The 22,718-nt window shown below is 52.6% G+C and overlaps 1 protein-coding gene across 4 annotated transcripts in view; it reads right to left on the reverse strand.

Moving 5' to 3' along the window:
* Positions 1-22,718, reverse strand: part of MID2 (midline 2) — a 48,739-nt gene that overhangs the window by 20,380 nt on the left and 5,641 nt on the right. For all 4 annotated transcript variants that reach the window (XM_015860187.3, XM_015860186.2, XM_015860189.3 and 1 more), the window contains exon 2: positions 19,597-20,318. In XM_015860187.3, the coding sequence (XP_015715673.2) occupies positions 19,597-20,262 (666 nt within the window). In that variant the 5' untranslated portion in view covers positions 20,263-20,318. The remainder of the gene's footprint in view (positions 1-19,596; positions 20,319-22,718) is intronic.

Genomic DNA, 22,718 nt, shown 5'->3' on the forward strand with positions numbered 1-22,718 from the left:
ATAACCCCAAGAACACCATGAAGAGGTTCTGCTCATTTAACCCCACAACCTGCAAGACGGTGTGGGGAGAACTGGCTGTTCTGGTAAATCAAAGCTATGTGCACAGTTCTGAGGGGAAGAACAAAAATCACATGAAATAGCTGAATGTTGTCATTTCTCTGACACAGCTGATTACTTGCAGACTCGGTTTGAAGCATCTTTTTGGCAAGGGCTGCTGTCTGGCTGCTTAGTGTGCATCCCCAGGCCGTGCATTTCCCCTCTTTGCTCTTATTCTCCCCGTGGTGCTTAAGAAAAACAAGGACTTTGCTTCCGAAAACATTCCTCCAGGCAATGATCCCATAAGAGTCCCCACACCTGCAGTCCTTGGCACGAGCTATCCTCTTACCGCAGGGACATGAGGAATTAGTGCAGTGTGATGGATGACCTCTGGCTGCTGGGAGATGCTTTTCAAGGAGCCATGCAGACCTGCTCTCTTGGGTTAAAGGAGAAGAAGGCCTCTGCTATAGGGTGACAGCTTGGTGAGATGCTGCCATGGTGGAGGGCAAGCCAAATGGGGCATGTTTGTGGCCACTGAAGCATGGTGACGTGACAAATACGGATGAATGGAGAAATGGGAAGAACAAGAACCAGCAGAGACCCCAACAAGTCAGGATTTCTTGGGGGACCATCCTGGCACAAAGCCTGGGACAGCACTGGGGCACCCACAGCAGGCATCCCACAGCCTCCCATTGCACGGGCTGCCCCAAGGTGAACCCATCGCCTACCTCAGCCTCTTGGAGCCTCCTCAAGGATCCCCCAACCCAGAGAGAAAAAAGAGCCCACAGAGATGATCCTGAGGGCTTCATCCCCATCCTCAACCAGGCCCTCAGCATGGATGGCTGCAAGTTGGACCACATCCCTCACCCTAACACCGTTGCCTTCCTCCCCTCCCAGCCTAAAACCATGCTAACAAGGGAGTTAATGAGGCCCTACGATGCTCCCCTGACAAACACTTACCCAACAGCACTGAAGCACATAAGGTTTATTTAGGTCCTTCTATGTTTACACTCTTTAATCTTTTCAAAGCGATTCTTCTACTACTGGATATTATGAGGATAGGTTTTTTTTTCCCTTGTATCACCGCAGCACTGTTGAAAATTGTTTAAATATTTTATTAAATTCATTTTGACTGTGACAAGCCGGCTTTTATTCCCGAAGCCATGTTGCTACGATCGGGTTGTTTAAGCTGTCCTACTTAAATACACGCAGAAAGACTTCGCTCCGCGGTTCAGCCCGTGAGCTTTTCAACCTAAAAGGATGCGTTTTTCAGACATCTTATTAAATTTGCTACATTTGATGTAAAAATTCCCAAGCCACGGTGAGTCCTGAGCTTATTTGTTTACTTTCTGCTGCTTTTATTTGTTCCTATAAAAATACAGAGAGGAAAGGAAAAGGTTTCCGTCGCTCCAAGTGATGCCTTTTGCCAGATATTCACTTCTAAGGAATGATTTCTCTTTGCTTTCTTCAAACCCTGCACCAGGAGCAAGGGGTGACGCTGGGAGCCCCCTCTGCAAGGACAGCACGCTTCACAGGATACAAGAAGGTTTTGCCAAACTGTCTGTTTTTGCTGCTTGAAATGAGTGTTTTCTTTCACTTCCGACCCGTTCTAATATGGTGAAGGGTGGGAATGGCCTGACCTGACCTGACCTGCTCAGGGAGTGGTGGGGTCACCATCCCCAGGGGTGTTCCAGAACTGAGGGGATGTGGCACATATGGGGATGGGCACGGTGGGGTGGGCTGGGGATCCGAGAGGTCACAAAGCAGTGAAACAAACTGTGCTTCCAAAGTACATCCCTCCATTGGATGAGGAAGGGTTGGCTTGGATGCAGGCACCTCCAGCAAAGGACTCCAGGCTGGAAAGACTGAACCCACTCTGATCAATTCAAAACTAGGAAAATTTGAGGCAATTTGTACATGCTTAGAATTGTTCCATAGAGCTCCTCCTCCTTAAGAGGCCGCAATCAGGAATAAGCCCCTACAAAACAAGCAAAAAGATAGGGGCCTTCCAACCAAGCAATGTACTGCATGCCCTCTCCAGGGCAAGACTTGCAATGGAACAAGAATTTCAGCTATTGGAGTTGTCGCTGCTGGAAAACGCACTGAAGAAATAGTGTTTGTTTCCTTGGGTACTTCCAGGACACCTGAGGTGGCCAAGGACTCGGTGCACTGTGTCCTAATAGAGCACTGTGACAGCTCAGCGTACCTGGATGGATGCTCTCCACTGGACCAAGCCGTGCTGGTTGAGCCCCAGCCAACACCTGGCCATGCAGCAGCCCTGGCAGCCTGTCCTTGGAAAGGCAGAAACATGGAGGGACAGCAAATCACAGCCATAATATGGATTAACGACCTCAGACATGGGAAAGGGATTAGAGGCCCGCATGCACCGAGCCTTTGGAGGCCCTCTGCTGAATGCAAAGGAACAGCCAGAGGACAAAGCTGAGCAATAGATCAGACCCTGAGAAAGCAGCGCTGCTTTACAGCCGAGGAAGGACTGTCAGCCATGAAATAGGAGTGGGGCTTTGCTAGCAGCACCATGCTGCCGCTGGCTTTGAAGCCAAACGTCAACAAAGCTCCTTTCAAAGCATAGGAGGAAGACAACACAGCTTCATCCCCATAAATATGTATAACCTCGTGGAATAAACGACTGGTGGGATGGGAGATGCGCTCTTTGAAGGATGGGTATGAATACATGGTAGGCAGAGACAAAGCACGACTTAGAAGTTGCCCTGCTTTAAAAGTAAGGGCAGGTGGGTGGAAACCAGCTCCAGAGAATGCCAAGTCCTGGTGGGTTCACTAATGACAGTGCAATTACGTTAATGACGCTCGCTGCAGATAATGGCATGGCTATGGAGAGCCCTTAAGAATATTGCTAAGGGTGTGTGAGGGTCTTATGCATTGATGGGGTTTCCAGGGAAAAAAAGCTTGACAAATAGTGACGTGAGGCACACAGGGAACAGTGAGAATAACAGACCAACTAGGAGAAAACCCAAGGAGGAACTGTGTCTACAGAGAGACAAATGGAATAGCACAATGGGATCTTGATGGCTTCAGCGGTGGGGGATGTGGGCAGGGCTGGTCCTATAGAGTTCAAACTTGGAGCAGAGAAAAGGGAAAATATAACTGGGATGGAAGATGCAACCATGGTGGAAGGCAGAACCATGATGGAGAGCATGGGAATGTTAAAAGAGGAGCAAGGAACTCATGGCATTAATTAGGAGCAACAGAAAAGAAACCCTGACCTTGGGAAAAGAGAAGAAAAATGAAAGGGGAAGGGAGAGAGGAAAAAAGAGAGGTGAGAGGAAAGAGAGGAGAGGAAAAAAGGGGAGGGGAGGGCAAGGGAGAGCAGGGGAGGGCAGGGCAGGGCAGGGAAGGGAAGGGAAGGGAAGGGAAGGGAAGGGAAGGGAAGGGAAGGGAAGGGAAGGGAAGGGAAGGGAAGGGAAGGGAAGGGAAGGGAAGGGAAGGGAAGGGAAGGGAAGGGAAGGGAAGGGAAGGGAAGGGAAGGGAAGGGAAGGGAGAGGGGAAAAAGGAATGAGGAAAGGGAAAAGGAAAAGGAAGTGGGGTGGGTTGTTAGAGCAGGCACTGGTCTGTAAGGCTGTGATGAATTAAACCACTTGGAGAGCTGAAGAGATCTGACCAAAGGAGGTCACTGGATTCCACCAGCAGTTTTGGGGTTTCCATCAACCCTTTGGGCTCTTCCCAGTGCCTTGCTGGTGGATTCCAGAGCTGCTCCTCCCTTCACCCTCCACCTCCTGAAGATCTCAGCGTGATTCACAGCCACAAAAGCTTCATTAGGCAGAAGCACGCTTGCATTTACCCTCTTGAAATTGGAGAATGTAGTTGTACAGGAATATATTAGCATACCTATTTCGTTTTCACGACTGAATGATTAATAACAGCGCCTGTGATTCCTTCCTCAGCAGAAGTCGTAATAGGGAAGCATATAAAATCATAGCAGCCTCTTGCCTGAGTCTCAAAGGTCTGCAGCACCCAAAGATGGCACAAAATCACCCAGTGATCATTTTGCAAGGCGCAGTGCACGGCTTGAATCTTGAAATCACACAAAACCTTTCAACTTTCCCAACCAATGGCAGCACTTAAAGGGCTGAAGCACCAAATCTGAACGTGCAACAAGGCAATCCGTAACGCCAAATGCTGAGGGTGGCACCTGTGGCACACACTGCCTGATCCGCAGAGAGGCATTTAAATGCAGCTTTTCAGAAATGGAATATGAAACGCATGAAACGAATTAGGAGTAGAATTTGCACCTAACCAAAGGGGTGACACGCTTTGAATTACAAGTACAAAATTAGCTTCAAAGCAAAGCTAAAGCTCCAGCATTTCAAATCATTGCAGAAAAGGGATTGAATTCTGCACAGATCAGAAAGGTGCAGCATCAGAGGTCGATGGCAAATGATGGTGAGGAAATGAATTTGAGGGGAGGCTTGACTTGTGCTATGACCACGTTGTGTCTTTTAGCGATAGCAAGCCAAAAGAGTGCAGAAAGCATTCTTAATCTGAAATATGAATCAGCAATAAATGCATACATTGCATCTCCAGATGGTTTGTTCTCCAGACTGTGTGTTCTGTGAGGCTGGGACACGACTGCAGGCAGCAGGGCTGTGCAGCCAGGTCAGCAACACCCCGAATGCCTGGGAGCAAATGAGGACGGTGTGTGGAGGGGGGAGAGATTTTGAAGGGCAGCACTGAGGAGGGACAACAGCCCTCATTCCCCAACGATGGAGAGAAAGGCAGCTTTACACCGAGGGGCTCAATGAGAAACCCCAAAGGAAGCTCCAGCCCATGGGCTGGGTGCCCTCCACCCACTCATGGACCACTCATGGCCTCAGGCATCTCCAGGGATGAGGTATCCCCAGCTCTGTGCAGCAGTGCAGGGCCTCACTGCCTCCTGAACAAAGAATTTCCTCCTTACCTCCAGCCTAAACCTCCCTTCTTTTAGTTTAAAGCCATTCCCCCCTGTCCTAGAATCATAGAATCCCCAAGGTAGGAAATGACCTCCAAGATCATCCATCCACCTGCCACCAGTATTTCCCCATTAACTCACATCCCTCAGTACAACACCTAAACATTTCTTCAACACCTCCAGTGTTGGTCACCACTGCCTCCCTGGGCAGCCTGTTCCATCACCATAACACGCTTACAGAGAAGGAATTCTTCCAAATACCCAACCAGTCCTATCACGTACAAAATCACTCGCCATTCTGTCTATAAGCTCCCTTTATATACTCAAACACATGACTGAAGACATTTAAATCTCAGCCCCGAGTTACTCCTGACCCCTTTCCACCCCGTTTTCTGACACCCCCCCCACCCTCCTGCAGCACCTTGTGCTGTGCAGGGACATTGAGCTGCCTGCAGATGAATAACACAACAGAGCTGCTCCTCAGGGCCTTCCTACTCAGCATGCCCTGAAACAGCTCGGCTCCCAGCCCGCAGGATCAAACGAGACAATCAAGCACTGCAGCAGCTGGCTTTCAATCCCCCATTGCTCCAACTCCTGCACACATTCCCGAACTGTTTCCTCTGCCTCACAACGCAATGGGAGAGCAGGCTGAGGGGGAGGAATGCAGACAACGCACACCTCAATTCCTACCCTGATATGGAAGGGTTTATCCCTTGGTTGCAGCCTCCTCGGGCAGCAGGAGGGTGCCAGAGTGCTGCAGCCTGGCTGCAGGAAGGGGAAAGAATAATAGAGCCATTAAGGTTGGAAAAGACCAACAGATGCTTGTGGGATGCACGTGGCCAGGTGCAGTTTCCAAAGGGAACAACCAATGTCTGAGGACTGTCTCCACCTTGGCCATAAAATGACACTGTCATGTCCCACACCAGCTTGGCTGGGATAGGAGGAGAAGCCCTGCATGGGGAAAAAGGGAAGGGAAAGCTTTCTTTAAGCCAGGCTCCTTGCATGTATTTCTTCTCAAATATTACATATTGAAGCTCTTGATGGGGCAAAAACCCACAGAAACTCCTACAGAGCCCAAGGGAAAACCCTACCTCCATTATTCACACAAGCAGGATTTCCCTTTCCTTCCAAAGCAGCCTCTGACGGGCAGGGGACCCCAAAGATGGAGAGCACAGTGTCCCCAGGACAGCAGCATCGCTCAGTGGCATCATTCTCCAATGCTCTGGCACGTGGGGACAGCTTGTGGGATCAGCATTGCCATGATCAGAGGCACTGCATTATCTTCCACAGCACACAACAAATAACGCTAATGGAAGGGATAATGTCAAGCAGAATTACACTGGATTTTAAACAGCACTGATAGCACATGTTAAGCAGACATATAATTAGCACTGTGGTGCCTTGATAATATTAATAACAGAGCTAATTATAGTGATATAAATAGCCTGATTGTCACAAAACATCAGGATCACTCTTGGAAAGGCATCCCCAAACCTTGTCACTGTTTGTCAGTGGGCACAGAGGCCAACACAAGGAGCAGCAGAATGGCCCTGAGAGATTTGTTCACCCCTCGGTGAGGCTCACTTCTTCCTGGGACAGACACAGCTGCCCCCTGACACCCTGCCAGCCACACACTGCATGTCTCCTCTGTGCACCACCCTTTCCATGCACCACCCTCTCCATGCACCATCCTTTCGGTGCACCATCCCTTCCATGCGCTGCCCTTTCCATGCACCATCTTCCCCTGGCACTGAACAGGACTCCCCTTGCAACACCTTCTCCATGCACCATCCTCCCTTTGCCTTGTCCTCCCCATGGCCTGCCCTCTCCTTGCACCATTCTCCCTACATCCCCGTGCACTGCAGAGGGTTCCCGGCATGGTTTTCTCCGTGCACCATCTTCCCCATACACCATCCTCCCCTTGCACCCCAGTGCCTGCTGCATTGGAGCCTCGCTCTCTCTGGCAACACTGCAGCCAGAGCCAGAGTCCAGGGCAGAAAGGCAGCACTGCAAACCCAGTGCTGAGCAGTGCAGCCCCCAATCATAGCGTGCTCCAACACCCCGAGGGCGGCCGGGATGTTCTCAGAGCCTCTGTCACCGCTCAGCCCTCGCAGTGGTGTTTGCTTTAGACTTAAATGGCCCTATTGAACAGCTCGTTGGAAGGAAACAGAGCCAACTGCCTTCTCTTTTAATAACCTGAAGACAAACAGTGAGACGTGCTGCAAGTGCTTACAGGGAAGCGTTTTCACTTCTCTGCTTCACTGCTCAGCCCTGACATCAGGCATTCACCAAGGAAGGAGCAACGCAGCCCAAGCTCCTACTTGTGAGCTGCACAGGGGAACTTTTCCACCTCTCCAGCACGTGAAAGCCACAGTTGGGATTCTTGGGGGCTTCACCTTGCACTCTATCCCTCTCCAGCAGGAATGCTCCAGCTGCACTGGCTCGGGATGCTCCAGCAGCGTGCACATGGGGATGCTCCAACCCCCACCCAGCACCTGGCTGCTGGGGCCACAGCCATGGGAAAGCCGGCGGCAGCTCCTGTCCTGCTGCTTGCAAAGGAGGAGAAGAACCCTGGGGTTTCTCTTGGAAGCAGACATAGCGCCAAGCGGCTGCTCGGGATGGGCTGATTTTGGCTGATCTGTTGCTTATGCTCCGCCGCAGCGAGACTGTTAAACCGGTGAGGGAGATGTTGAGATAGACTTGCAGCACAAACTCAGCCTCGGGGCAAACTGACTTCTTTAACTCCTTGTGCAGAGAGAGCAGCAGAGAGATGTGTTTTTTTGCACGCCTTTCCCCTCTGCTCCTTTTCATTTGTTTGTTTGTTTTGCTGCTGCAAAAGCCAACAAAACTCCAAACCCAACAAAAAGGAACCACAAACACCCACACAACGTTTGGGATGTGAGGGTGGGCATCACCAGGAATGCACAGGGCTGGTGCTCAGGCTGCTGACCCCACACCAGCCCTACGCACTGTCCAGAGAACCTTGGTTATTTCCTTTGGAAACCCAACTTCTGTCTCCCTCTCTTTGCAAAGCAATCACTTCTGCCTCCCTGCAGCTCATCCCATGCTGGGATGGCACGGTGGGGTTAGCGCAGCCCCGAGCTGCAGCTGCTGAGCGTGCTGCAATGCTCTGCTACAGGCAGCACGGCACGGAGCACGCCCTGCTTGTTCTGCAGGACACACAAGCTCAAAAACAGACTTTTCTTTTATTACTTGGCAAGTCGGCAGCTTCAAGAGCGATGTTTTTCCAGTGCTGCCTGGCTCCTATCGTTTCAATGAAAACCAGGTCTGGGTGGAAATGAATAGAAAGCAAATGACAGCACCTCCCTTTGTTTTTCCTGAGCTGACACGTAGCTGAGCTGGGCAGAATTCAAATCACAGCGCTGCACTCCTGCTGCATCCCACAGCATCACCCCCTGCAAACTTAGCTGCTCCTAGAGTTGATCTCCAGCAAACTGCAGATCACTGCAATCCACAGAATGCTTCCCTTGCAAAACCAGAGCAGGGCAGATTGGGGAACAGCACCACAGCCCCTTGCTCATGCTTTGCTTGCAGTGGACGGATGGGCAGACAGTGTGCGGATGCAGAGGGTGCCAAGCTGTGAGTCAGCCCGGGCTGGTCACGAGGCTGGCTGCAAAACACCGAGTGCTTCGGAAAGCAAACAAAGGCTCCATGCTGCTCCCTGCTTACTGCTGGTTGCTTGCAGCACAGAGCCCAGTCCCAAGTCCTGCACAAAGCAGCCCCATTACGTTCCATCTACATCACTGCTCATCCATGGGCTGTGCTTCCCGGAGCTGTCTGTGCTTGCACCAGCCCCTTGCTGTCCCCACGAGCCCCTCAAACCACAGAGAGCCAGGGTGCCCAGAGCAGGAGGGGGCACAGGGCCACCCACAGCCTTCCTGTATGGAGATGGAGCCAGAACACTGTGGTTACTGGAATTCCATCACTGGCTGTTTCCAGTCCCTAAACCTGCAAAACCCCAAAGTGTCAAGGCTTTATTTTCCTTTAAAATCCTTTTGAAAGATGGGGCACTTTCCAATCAAACAGCACGGGCAGAAAGCACACTAGAAGCTGTGCTCTCATGTGGGGTGGGAGTGCAGGAGCTCTGCCTGGCTCTGGCACAAGGCAGATTCAAACCAGAGGGATGGCTGCAGTGGGACATCGGTAGGGATCGGGGCTGGGGGCAAAGGGGGACCCTAAGCTACATCCCACCCTAAGCCACGTATTAGTGCATTATGTTAAGGCGATGTTGGCACAGCCTGCACACTCCCTGCCCCCTCCCAGCTCCCTTCCTGCACATTCCCAAGCGGCTCCAAAGGCTCCTTTCAAAATGCAGCGGTGCTGTGGCACAATAACAAAACCACCACACTGATCTTCCTGGCAGAGGCCTCCACAAAGAGAAAACCTTTCTCTGGTTTCCTTTTCTCTCCTCCGTTTCTCCCCCCCTACCCCCCCCAGTCCCCTCATCTTGCTTGACCAAGCTCATCTTTGCTAAGGGGAACTTTTTTGTTCCCTCTGACGCCTCTAATATATGTGTTGGCAAGGATGTCTGCAAACATACATCTTCCATGAGAGGCCTTGTCACAGGCTTTGAAACTGCAGCAATTAGCATTTGATTTGGATTCTTCACTGGAGAATGTTGTACAGCGGCCACTGAGCACTAAATCCTCACTGATGGATGCTGGAGGTGTGACACAGCCCTCAGCTGGCCCAGGAAGGATTACCCAGGGTTAAACAGTGATAACTTACAAGAGAAACTCAAAAACTCATTTTGCCCTTTTTTCATTGCAACTGGCACTTTGCCTTTCCAAGGCAAGAGGCTCCTTTAGGAGTAAATAAGCAGATAAAGCACGAGAATACAGGATGCAAAGAGGGAGTGGAGGGGATGACAGGTTGGTAGGAGTGAGGATAATGATTGCAATCCCACCCATTGAGGAATGCCTTCTGCTGGAAGATGCAGCACTTCAGCTGTGAGCGCTGAGCTCTGAAGCTCAAGCAAAGCCCAGAGGGAGAGCCTGCACCCAAAACAGCCCCTGGAAAGGCACAGGTACATCATAGCTTTCAGCTCCGCAGCTCTCCAGGCTAAGAAACACATTCAGAACCACTCCAGAGCAATTGTGCTTGTGCAGCAACAAAGGGGAGCAAAACCTAGAGTTGCAAACCCCTCTTGGATGGTGCCAGCAGCTGTTGGGACAGCGAGGGCCTCACTCCGTGTCTGCTTTGCATCACCATCAGCACATCCTGCAGCACCAGCCACCGTGTGCCACGTGGGCACAACAACAGCACGTTGGGTTTGGGTGTGTGGGATGGCACAGGCAGCAGCTTCAGGACAAACCATCCCAAGCCACAGAGCAAAGGGAGAGACCGGGAGCAGCCACCTCCACACAGCAAGCTTCCCATTAAGACAAACAGTGAGATGCTGGGGCACCTCTGCAGAAGCACAGCGATTTACTGTCCCATAGGCTGCTGTGTGGTACCAACACACGTGTGTGGGGCACTAATTAAGCCTGACTGGAACACCTCAACATCTGCCTAGATGCTCAGCCCCAAAGCACAGCTGTTGCCATCCTCTGCAGCCCAGAGCGCAGCAAGCACATTGCAGCAGAGCACTCCACTCTCTGTGCTTCTATGAGGATAAAAAACAAGAAGAAATAGATCAAAGAAGCAAAAAACCTTCTGGTACTTTCTTTTTTATCCCCCCCCTTCTGCTTCCCAACTGGTCCCAAACATGTTTCCTGCTGGGGCTGACATGGAACGCTATCAAATGACAAAATGAAAACAAAAATGGCAGCTTTCAGAAGGGAGCACTGTTAGGTGGAAGGGAGTGTGGGCACAGAGCCCTCCTGGCATGGCTCAGCTGCCCCATGGGGCCATGCCACCCCAAGCACTAGAGGTGAGGGCATATCAGCTGGCTCTGCTTTAGCATCTCCCTCTGCTATGGAGAAATGAGCCCATGAGCATCAGTTGTTCCTCTGTTGGGGAGGGATGTGCTGTGACACAGCCAGGGGAGCACCAAAACCCCACGAGGAACAGAAAGGCTCTGAGACTGTGCGCTAAGAGAACACAGGGTTCAATGCTGCCTGGAGACACCTGGATGGAGAGCACCCCAAACATCACCCATGCATCCCCTCTGTGCTGTTTCTTGCTGTTTTCTGGAGCTGGCAAGTGACCCAAAGCTGCAGACAGCATCCTGCCCCCCAGGGCCTGCCCAGTGCCCTCCCAGTGCTGCGGCCTATGTGTCTCACCTCCAGAAAGGTGAGTGGGCTGCTGCTGAGATAAAGAGTTAAGACAGCAAATCATTAACAGCACATCATGTTTGGCCCCAGTGCTGACAGCTCCATCTGAAAGGCAGGTCAAGGGAATCAATAGCCGTTCCCCAAGCAGCTGAGAGCTCAGGAGACCCCACTGCCCTACAGATGGAGCAGTGAGTGAGTACCTCCCCAATGCAAAATTCTCCCAATGGCAACAGAGGCTTTGGGGAGGGCAGATCTCCCAGAGCCCAGCCCTGTCCTGGTATCTTTGCTCAGCAGATGACCCAAATCCCAGAGCTACACGTACCCTGACAGCATCCCCTGATCCCCAGCTCATGTTCTGAGGAGGTGAAGACTTTACAGCCCCTCTGCTTGTCGGATCAAAGCGCTGCATGGGGAAACAGCTGAGCCAGCACTGCTCTCTGGGAACCCATTTCAGTTGCATGAACAGCTCCTGCACAGCTGCTTCCCAGGTCAGCTGCAGGGAACCAGCACAGAAACCAGCCCTGTGTTGGAGGCTCACCACTGCTTCTGCCAGCTGGCTTGTGCTCTATGCTCAGCCAGCTGGCAGGGGGCTTTTGAGGTTTTATTTCCATGAGAGAACTTCACCCAAGCCTTGTGGGCATCAGATGCAAAGGGATGGACGATGCTGCACCTCTGCATCCCATAGGCACAGAAATCCTCAGCTGTCCTCACCTCACAGCTGTCAGTGGTTCATGCTGCAGGCACAACCCTAGACAGGCACCTTCCATCCTGGCTATCTCTATTCCCCCCCAGTGTTATCTTTAAGCCCTATTTTCAAGCTCGCTTGGCTTCCCATGGAGGAACCAAGTGTGAGAAGCTAAGTGTGGCTGGATAGAAATGGGGACCTGCAGAGCACCCTGATGGATTCGCTGAGTTTTGGGCCCCATAGAGCATCTCCAGACCCCACTGCAGAACTCCAGCTTCCCCCAGCACCGCCCAGAGTGCTGCCTGCAGCTGCTGCCCGAGGAGGTCCAGCTCTCCTCTTTCGCACCCAATAAACCCAGCAGCCTCCACCCACTGCTAATCCCAACCCTGCTCTCCCAGCTCTGCAGCAGTATGGAAGTACTCAGGGTCAGTTATTTTAAGACGAGCTTTTACCAACACACATCGCAAGGAGCTTTCCATCTTGTTAACGCTGCCTGCAGACACCCTTTGCCCTGCTACCCTGCAGCTCATTAAAACATCCCCTTCATCAGCGCACGGACGGGACAGAATTCATTCCCTGTAGGCCAATGAGGGTCATTTCTTGAGGCTTATTACATCAGACTTTGGATCTCCTCAGGTCTCTCCACCACAAACCCCAGGATGCAGAGCTGCAGCGCAGCGCTCTCTTTTACCCCGACCTTTATTTCCAAACCATCCCCATTCAACAGCACACACGGCAGGACATCCCATGCACGTTTGCTCTTGGACCCCTCCGGATGCCAGATGTTTGGTTCCCAAAAGCCCCTTCCATCCGAGCAGCACGGAAAAAATTAGGATTTATTGCTTTGGCACGCTGTGCAGGACACACGCCTTCCTGCACACGGCCCATGGGTGCACCCCATAAATCAGCAACGCCCATATAAACATGAGGGGCTCCCCACAGCTTTCCCAGGGGGAAAAGCCATATATTGCTAAGAGCATTTAATGCTCCAGCTCACCCCTTGCTGCTGTGATACCCCGAGTGCACCCACAGGACATGGTGAGGGAAACCCTGCTCACCCCAGGCTGATGGGACAGCTATGATGGAATCACATATCCCATCCCAGGATCACTGTGCAGGCAGGACCACATCTCATATTAAAGGAATGCAACTGGCAGGAGCTGAAGGCACCACCAGTGGGTAGAGATAGAGCTGATCAGAAACATCTCTGCTCTCCACATCTGGTGACCATTTTGCTCCATGCTGCAGAACAGCACGGTGCCAGCCCAGCACTGTCACCCCACACAGCCAGGACATCCCACAAGGACAGGGCTCTCCCACCGCAGCCACCCATGAACCAGGAGCTCTGCAAAGCAACGGGGTGCATGATTCTGTAGGCCTGGTAGCCAGCCCAAGAGGCTCTGCTTCCCCATCTCCACAGAACGAGCTAAACAAGGTGTGTGCAGAAGGGCAAAGCTGGAAGTGCTGCCCTGTAGGGAAGAACAGGGTGGGAGCTCTGCCGATCTCCAACCTCATGGTCCCAAGGTTCTTTTCCAGCCCCAGCACAGAGGGATTTTGATGAGCACGCACCCTGCTACGATCCATCCATTTCTATACAAGGCCCATTACTCTGACAGGATACTGAAATCAGTTTTTTTCCTCTGAACAAACAAAAGCAAAAAGCAGCACGCCAGCCGCCATAGTAAAAATCACCTAATAACGCCTGCACGCCTATTTAAGGGCTTAATGTGATAACAACAGCAACATGCGGCATCTCAGATTGTGACTTCAAGCCTGCTCAGAAATCCCTACGCCATCTATGCACATCACCCAGCTTCTGGATTACTGAAAGAGCCTGGAACTCCCAGGACACGTCCTCTGAGCGAGCGGATGCGCAGGGAATAGCTGAACACAGCCAACAGGAGCAGTGCCTTCCCAGCCTAACGAAGCAAGCCGTGCTAATATAATGCTCTGCATATTCATGAGGGCCCAGAATGAAACACATCCTGAATAATAAGCAGCATCCACGCGGGGCAGGAATGGCAGGAACCATAAGCATAACCAGGAATGGAGAGCTGGGGGTGATGCTGTGGGGTCGGTGCTTCATTTGGAAGGTGGGACCCAGTCTCGTTTTCCCAAGCCAACCTATTCATGCAGAACCAAAGCAGCGGAAGCTCAGCCCCACACCCCCGCAGCCACCGTCAGACAGAAGCCCCAAAATGATAACAGCTTGCAGTTGTTACAGGAAACAGACGTGCTGTGCCGGGGAGGAAAACGCCCGCTTTGAGTTTGCCCAGCAAGAGTTTGGACTGCAGAGCAGCAGCAGGAGAGGAAAAGCAGCGCTAAGTGGGAACTGAAGAACGGCAATGGGGAACTCCAAGTCGAAGCCTCCAGAGAGATGTTAGAAAGAAAACTGTGGCATGAAAGCGGCTGAACTGCTAATAAATCTGTTGACAAGAGGAAAATAAAAAGCAGTTCCATCCCATGACAAGGGCTGGATGCAACGAAGATTAGGGTTGATGGGAACCAAAACTGGCTTGAAAAACTGCAGGGCTGCAGCTCGAGGACTGGCACAGACTTGTTCCAGCAAGGAAGAAGTATTATGTATTAGAGATTATTCCCCTTGTCCAGAAATAGAAAATTGAACTGCTCAACTCGTCATCTCCCACGTAAGCCTGTTTGACAGACACCGTGCCCCCACCCAGAACAGAAGGCAGCCAAAGCCACTGCTGGACTTTGCAAGCACTTAAATCCCTTTCTTCATTATTATTGCTTGCGTTATTCTTGCAGTGCTTGATCATCATTCCAGGTGCCGAGCAGCTTAGTGGAGCTGTGCAGAACACCAGGAGGACTGAGACCCAAAGGGGTCCATCCCATGGGGTGGGCACCCCAAGCTGTTGCTTGACCTGGGGGCCATGGCTGCCATCCACTCCATTACTCCCAAGCAGGATGTGTGCTTTCCATGGCTCTCCTCCTCTAAGCCCATTGGCACACATCAAACATCTCATGTTGGGGGGTTTGAGCAATAAAGCATTCCCCAAAGGCCATAAACCCAAGGTTCTGCCAAGGGAAAGGTGGAGATGCAACGTGCTTCCTGCTCTGCTGCACAAATCTTTACTTGGCAAAGCCCCTTTGAGCAGGAAATTCTGCACGTTCCATACCCCCCAGCTAGTACATGGGGCTTGAGAGGGGCTTCCCCACTAATTATTAATCATAGAATCATTAAGGCTGGAAAAGCCCTTCCAGATTCCCAACTTACCCCACCATGCCCATCACCACCACCCTCAGTGCCACATCCCCACTGCTCTGGAGCACCTCCAGGTGACCCCACTGCTCCCTGTGTGCAGTCTGTGCTGCCGCATCAATGCTATTTTGGAGAAGAAACGTTTCCCAATATCCAACCCAACCCTCCCACGCTGCAACTCACGGCCATCACTTCTCATCCTGCTCCCACTCAGCTAGTTGCCATTGCTCACAGCCCCATGCATCCAGCCTGGCCTTCAGTGCTTCCAGTGCAGGGGCATCATTCACAATCATTCACTAAAAAAATCCAACCCCTTGCTCATAAATGAGATCTCTTGGAGGGAAATCATGGCACGCAGCACTCAGTGCAGATTCCTGGTCATTCCACAGAGAAAGTGCGACCAATGCTGCAGAGGGGGAGCTACACCAGATACAAAGGCATGCACTGGTCCCTTTTCCCACTGCAGGGCAAAGAAGCCAGGAAAGCTTTGCATTTTCATGCAGCCCATAATCCATGGGTAAGCAGGTGCCTGCAGCACACCTCACACTTGGATTTGTTTGTGGCAAATCTAAGCAACACCACACAGGCATGGATGCAGGCGTCCTAAATGGATGCAATGGGAGATGACCATTTGCTCAAGAGAGACCCAAAACCTGCACCTCCATCACACCAAAAAACCACTCTGACATCTCCCATGCCCAAAACAGCCAACCACAAGGCTTTGCATCTCCATCTCCAGTCTGGACCCAAGAGAAGCAGCCCAAGCAGAGCTCTGTGGGAGCAGCCCAGTGCTGCACACAATGCACCAGCGGTTGTGCATCTGTGCCAGCACTGACCCTGCTGCTCTCAGCTCCTGTATGCAGGTGGGAAAAGGAAAATTAAAAAACAACCCCCCTCCCCACACACACATACATACAAAATGCAGTTCAGCCCCTTGGCAGTACAGTAAATCATAATGAAGCTGCAATCTCAGTGACTCACACCATGCAAGTAAGAACACGTCCCTCAGTCCCCAGGCGCAGAAGCCCCACGCTCAGCACCAAGGAGGGGCTCCTTGCCCTCATTCTTCCCAACCCACTGCCCTCTGAAGAGCCCTGCGGTGCCCATCGCTGCCCTGCACACCAGCTGTGTAGCACAGGGACTTATTCAATACATTTCTCCAGCTTCAGTCACGCTCATGATAAGGCAGTGGAGGCACAAAGCATGGTGGGAGACGGCTTAGTGCTCCTCTTGGAGCAAAAAGCAGCAATGAAAGCGCTACTCCATTTGAATTTTTTTTGGCTATTTCCAGCACGTCGATCGATAGAAATCTCAGCAGCAGCAGAGAGCTGCCCCCGACCCAGCTCCTGAAAAAGGACTGGTGCAGGAGGAGAAGCAAAGCAGCGCATTACTGATGGCACAAAACACCTTTTCCCTGCAAACTCCTGTTGCGGAGCCTCCAGAGCTCACACAGCAAACCCCGCGTGCTGTCACCTCCCCAACCCTGCTTTTAATTCTGTTTTTAGAGCTGATTTTTACAACCATTGAAGAGAGCAGGTAGGCTGCTCCCACCCCTAACGCCGTGGGGAAAGTCAGCAGTGAGCCTGCTTGGGTTTGGGCCACTCACAGCACCCCATGTTCGCAATGCTGCCCATGTGCTGGGAGCAGAGCTGTGCAGGGAGGGCTGCAGGAGGAGGCAGGGCAGAGAGATGCCATCCACAAACTGGTGGAGCAAGAACAGCACCCGAAGGCAACACGCCTCGGGCAAGCAGTGTGGTGTAAACATGCAGAATTGGAGATGCATGGAATAACAGAAACAGAACACACCTCCAAGGGAGCAGAGGTGGGTCCTAAAGCACCTTGCAATGGCACGTGGGCATTTTGGAGATGCCCAGGTCCGGGTTCCAGCGTGCAGAACTGCAGTGCTTTGGGATCCAACAAGGAGCCCCCACCAAGGAGGTCTGCAGAATGCACAGCACTTTGGACAAATTAAAGGCACTTGTTCCAAGTTTCCATCGCACACATGCAATAATAATAGTAATAAATCTGAAAGGCGTTGCTAGCTGGAGCAGCAGGATCAAAGCTGTGGGCAGCCAGGCTGCAGGGCAGCTCCCATAGGGCTGCAGAGCATCAAGTGGGCAGAGGACCCCAAGCATTTCCATAAAGAGCAATGGGCCCAACCACGGTCAGGGCTACAGGCTGAGGCTGAGAGCAGATGAGGACTAAAGGCAGCTGCAAATATTGACTCTGGTGTCAAAGCTTGGCTCAGGATCGATCCCATGTTGTCGGACAAGGCACTCAAAGAAGAGCACAAGAAAAGCACAGCTGCTGCCCAGCCAAGGGCACTGCAGCCATGCCACGTCAGCCAGAGCCCTGCAGCAACTACAGAGCAAAGAGCAACAGAAGGAAGAAGTTTCCACCACGCACGGTTTAGTTTCGAAACCAACCATTGAGTGCCAGTGTGTTTAAAGCCACGCAGAAGCACTGGCCGGCGCAGTTTGATTTTCCATGCTTTGCAGTCTATTACACTCTGAGATTCACCTGAGGCCCCAACTCGGATGAGGCATTTCTGCCTGCGTGGATGGAGCTTGCACTGCAGTTCATTTGGCATTCACACAGGCAGCAAAACCTTCATCCCTCTTAGCTCGGCTGAGCAGGCAGAGATGTAGCTTTGCATTTCAAAATGCACTTCTTCCATTCCCTCCTTGCATGGCAAGGGGTAAAGCAGCAATTCACCAGCCTGCCTTAGGGAAGGAAACTTTCCTCTGGAGGAGGGTTACCCTGCAGTCATCCTGCAGCCCTGGCCAGATGCTCATATATTATGTCCATCCCCAAATACTCCTTACCTTGGCAATTCCCACCTGCAAGAGGGAAAGGGGGAACAGGAGGCTGCTGGAGCACTGTGCCTGCAAAGCTCTGCCAGAGAGCAAGGAATCCGCCCGTGCTGGATGAGCAGCACAGGGGAATGTTTATAGCAGAAGAGAGCTTCCCTCCTCATCCAAAATCACTTAGGACTGTTATTTAAACATGGGGAGGGGGGAGTTGTTCTGGCAGCACACACAGATTTGGTTGGAGCGGCAGCTTAGTTTGTCAGGGCTTTTGCCTTCACATGAGCCTGCTTGGCTCCCCGACACGATGGGGAAATATGAAAAGGGCTTTAAGTCCTGTCCCAGGGTCCTATTGCACGCAAACAGTCACGGACCTTCCTTTCTAAGGTTTCCAATTTGCTAATTGAGACATTTCCTCATGGAAAAAGAATGTTCTGAAGGGAAGAACACTGCGCTGGCGCAGAGAGGGGGACACGGAGGTGAGGCACACCGCGGGGCTGTGTCACCAGCACAGGACTGGGAGGATCTGGGAAGGGCAGGTGGGAAACCTGCCCGGGAAGCAGCTCGTGGGAAACTCTCCATCTAGGAAGACAGATGCCTGGAGAGAAAGCTTTGTTCTTCCCTTTTCTAATCAACCCGGAGCGCAAGGAAGAAATCATCTCCATTTTTGCAAGTGATGGAAGTATTTCTTTTGCCCTCAGGAAACACGAGAGCAGAAAAATCGATGTTGTCTGAGGGATTAAAGAGGGAATGAGACAAGAAAAGCACTTGTGGGGCTGCACAAGCCCAGAACATCATGGGAGAAGGGACTGAGGAAGAAGTGCTGGAGAAAGGCTGCAACTGGAACACAACCGCAGGCACAGCCCCATTGCTGTGACCCCGGATGGGACCAGCTCTGTTGGTTTTTATATAAAGAAGAAAAGACAGAGAGAATTTACAGCATTTTGTAGACTCACAGCGGATGTGTGGGGGACAGAGAGGGATTTCTAACTTTATATAGGTCAAACATCATCCACACGGGTTCACATGGTATTCAGCCCCGGCACAGGCGCTGCATAGAAATGAAGCTTGGAGCACCCCAGAGGGCTGCCTGAAGTTTGCTCTCTGTGAGCACGGAGCAGGGATTCACTCTGGATCAATAGGAGGCACAGGGTGGAGTGAAGGGGGCTGGAAAACTACCGCTCCTTTCTGCAGCTTGTGGGTATGAGGATGGGGAATGCAGCATAGTGACACTGCTGGGACGGCACTGTGCTGGGGGTGGCACGCCCATTGCCAGGTGTCCCACTCCCTCAGCTCATCCCCATAGGGCTGGTGCTCCAGACCATTGCCTTTCTCTGGGCACACTCCAATGCCTCAGTATCTTTCTCGCAATGAGGATCCTCTGAGCTCCATCTCACCTCTCACCTAAGCATAAAGTTTGGCCGTGGGGAACCTACTGCTAAGCCAAATCCTTTTTCAGGCCAGTGACTCTAACAGAGCACTCCTATTTCCAAGCCATTTGCTGAGCATGGGTGCACTCCCCAATCTCTCCATCCACATCCAAGGAAGCTGATGAGCAGCAGAGCTTCTCACCAGCAAAGCAGCCCTGGAAACACATAACCTGGAGGAGCCCACGAGCTCCATCCCCCACCTCAGAGACACCACGCTGGTCCCCGCAGCACACCCCAGCCACCACAACCCCTTACCTTGAGCTTCTCAAAGCGATCGCTGAGCGATGCCACTTGATGATCCCGGTGCCTCCCCACCAGTTTACATAAGGCACAGATGAGCTGGTCGTCAGCCACGCAGTACATGTTCACCTTCTCATTCTCATGCTCCAGGCAGGTCAGACCACGGAAGTGTGCGTCGGGCACGGGTTCCACCAAGCGGTGGCTGGTGAAGGGCTTCTTGTTGGGGTGCGTGGCCCGCAGGCAGCGGTCGCAATAGGACACCTCGCAGGTGATGCACGTCTTGACAGCATCCCGCGGAGGGTCCTGCTCACAGAACTGGCAGGCAATCCTCTCGCCTCCCACCGACATGGTGGGGTTGGGGCGGTAGGGCCGATCGCGGCGGCTCTCGTTGGGGGAGTTGGGGCCGCTGAGTGACGCCTTCTGGAAGCGGTCGATGATGTTCTGCAGGGTCACATTCCTCTTGAGGCCCTCCAGGCCGCGGTGGTTGAGGGAGATGACATAGCGGCACGTGGGGCACTGGAAGGCGCTGAGGGGCTCGATGCTCTCACCGGAAGAGCAGCTGGACAGCAGGATGCGGTGGGCGCAGCTGAAGCACAGGCTGTGGGCGCAGGGTAGAAGCAGAGGGTCTTCGAATAACTCCAGGCAGATTGGGCAGGTCAATTCGGACTCCAGTGTTTCCATCTTTAGTTAAAACGATCCCAATCCAGTGTCAAAACCCCGGAAAGCTGGTCTGTGACCTGCCAGGGGGAGAGCAGAGTTGAAGGGTGAGAAACAAAGCTAGGCAGCTCCTTCCCAGCGAGAGGTCACCAACACCTGCTGGTGATGGAGGGAACCTGCACAGCTTTGTGGCTCCAAAAGAGCAGCGATGCACAGCACAGCTGCCTAGGGAGCATTGGGGTTACGCAGAGGTGTCAGTCTCATAGTTGTTCCTAGATAGCTGTGAAAGGATAAGACGTGATGGCATTAAGTTACAACAGGAGATGGTCAGGTTGGGTGTTAGGTAAGACTCCAAAGGGCAGTGATGCACAGCACGGCTGCCCAGTGATTGGTGGGGTCCCCATGAGGTGTCCCAGAGCTGTGGGGACGTGGCACTGAGGGACATGGGGATGGGCACAGTGGGGTGGGCTGGGGATCTGAAAAGGCTCTTCCAACCTGAATGATTCTGGGCACCCCAATGCTCCCCAGTTTGGCCCCCAGCTGGTACCAGTGTGAGGGAATTCTGTAGGATGGGAGATGCACTGGGAGCACAAGGAGGGGCCTCTCCAGCCAGGAAGGACGACTCGAACAGTGCAGCCAAGAACAAAAATGGGAGAAACCACATGATTCCATGCTGCTAAAAGCAAGCAACCAGGGGCCGTGCTGCTTTCCCATGCCTGCGAGGGCAAAGCCAGGCTATGAACACCTTCCCCGGTGGCTGCACATCCCCTCCTCATCCTGGTGAAGGACAAGAGGCAAATTGCAACCCAGGAACAGAGCAAAGTGGTTCCCGAAGTCTAACACTCCCAGCTGCCCACTTCTAGGAGCAGGGAAGGAAGAACAGCCAAATGACAGGCTGCACACTCCTGGCTCTCAGCTGTCCTCGAGCCAAAGATGCCCTAATCAGTTCCAGCTGGGGGAAAAGCAGCTCCAGGCTTGCACTGAGCTCCTTTCAAGCCACTGCCTGAGCGTCCCCAAAATGCAAGCTTGCACGTGGAAGAGAATAACAGCCCGCCGGGTGCTAACAAGAGAAACCGCATGCTTTCTTCCAGCTTCAGCACGGCTGTGTGCGGTAGCAAGGACTAATTAATGAGGAGGGGCACGGTGGTGGGCTTCCTCCGGGTCTGCTCTGTATTAGAGGCGAGCAGCCCGTGCCGCTGGTGAAACTGCAATCAATTAGCCAGCCCCGCTGCTTCCCTGCGGTGCAGGAACACGCAGGAGGAGCCTGCTCAGAATTAGCATGTGAGTGCACAGGCTCGGCACCAGCCCGGAAACATCTCCTGCAAATGAGAGGCAGCGTTTAATTAGGTGGGAAGAGGCTGGGGGAGCCCCGCACTGCGGCTGCTGGGGATGATCCACGGTGGAAAACGCAAACTGCGGCCAAGGATGCATAGAAAGGGAAGGATGGGGGTGGGGGGGGTCACTGAAATTTGTGGTACAGGGGACACCTGTGAGGTAATCTGCCCATGGGATGTCAGTGCTGGTACCCAAAGGGTGGGAGGTGTGTATGGAGTCCCAGAGCCACCCCTCCGGGAGCCCTCAATGGCTTCCAGCTTTTGCTTTCCAATTCAGTCCACAAGTTCAGGAAGAAAAATCCCGGAAGAAGCTGCATGTTGTGTCCCCTCTGCACCCATTGCTTGCCTTGTCTTTGCTCACCTCTACCCCAAGAAAGAAGGCAGACATCACCCAGGAGCTCACAGATCCCAGATGCAAACTGCAGAGGGCGCGCAGCATCTCTCACCTCTCTGCACCCCCTCCTGTTAACTCAGCTCTGCCTGCTCCCCAGCAGTAAACACCAATAGCACTCTGCCTGCCCTCCTTACCCCACACAGCTCGAGCTTCTCCTGCTCAGGGGGCTCATGACATTAAGTAATGGGACCTTCGTGTATCATAAATGCTGCAGCAATCTTATTGCAGGCTCCATAGTGCCACAAACCGCCCAGCAGACAGAGTTCACCCCGCTGCTTTGCTGCGATGCTCAGGGCAGAGCACAGCATCCTCTCCTCTGAGCTCCCTCCTTTGCTTTGGCCCTGTCGGCCATACACACGTTAACCTTTGTTTTCCTCCAGGACTGCATCTTTTAGCCAGCAAGGAGCCCTGCAGACCGTGCTGCCATGCAGAGTGGGTGCTGCACCTGCATGCATCAGGCGCTCCAGAGCCTTTCATGCCGCACGCTTTGATGTTCTCTTTGATGTCCTGGACGAGGAAGAAACCGATCAGATTAAAATCTGCTTTGTTGATAGTCATTAACTCCCTACAAATAAAAACAACTTGAGGAGGGAACGGGGCTTTACAAACAGCACCTCATTGTGCCCAAAGGTCAGCCAGGCCATAGGGGAGCGCCGGGCAGCTGGGCTGGGATGTAACTGCCTGCAAACAGCCCTGAAATGAAGCTGGAGAGAAAAGCAAATGGGCAGCATCTTCCCCATGCATGTTGGATG

The sequence above is a fragment of the Coturnix japonica genome, chromosome 4 (genome assembly GCF_054131305.1).
Source record: "Coturnix japonica strain WE chromosome 4, WE-NBRP24, whole genome shotgun sequence".
Lineage (NCBI taxonomy): Eukaryota > Metazoa > Chordata > Aves > Galliformes > Phasianidae > Coturnix > Coturnix japonica.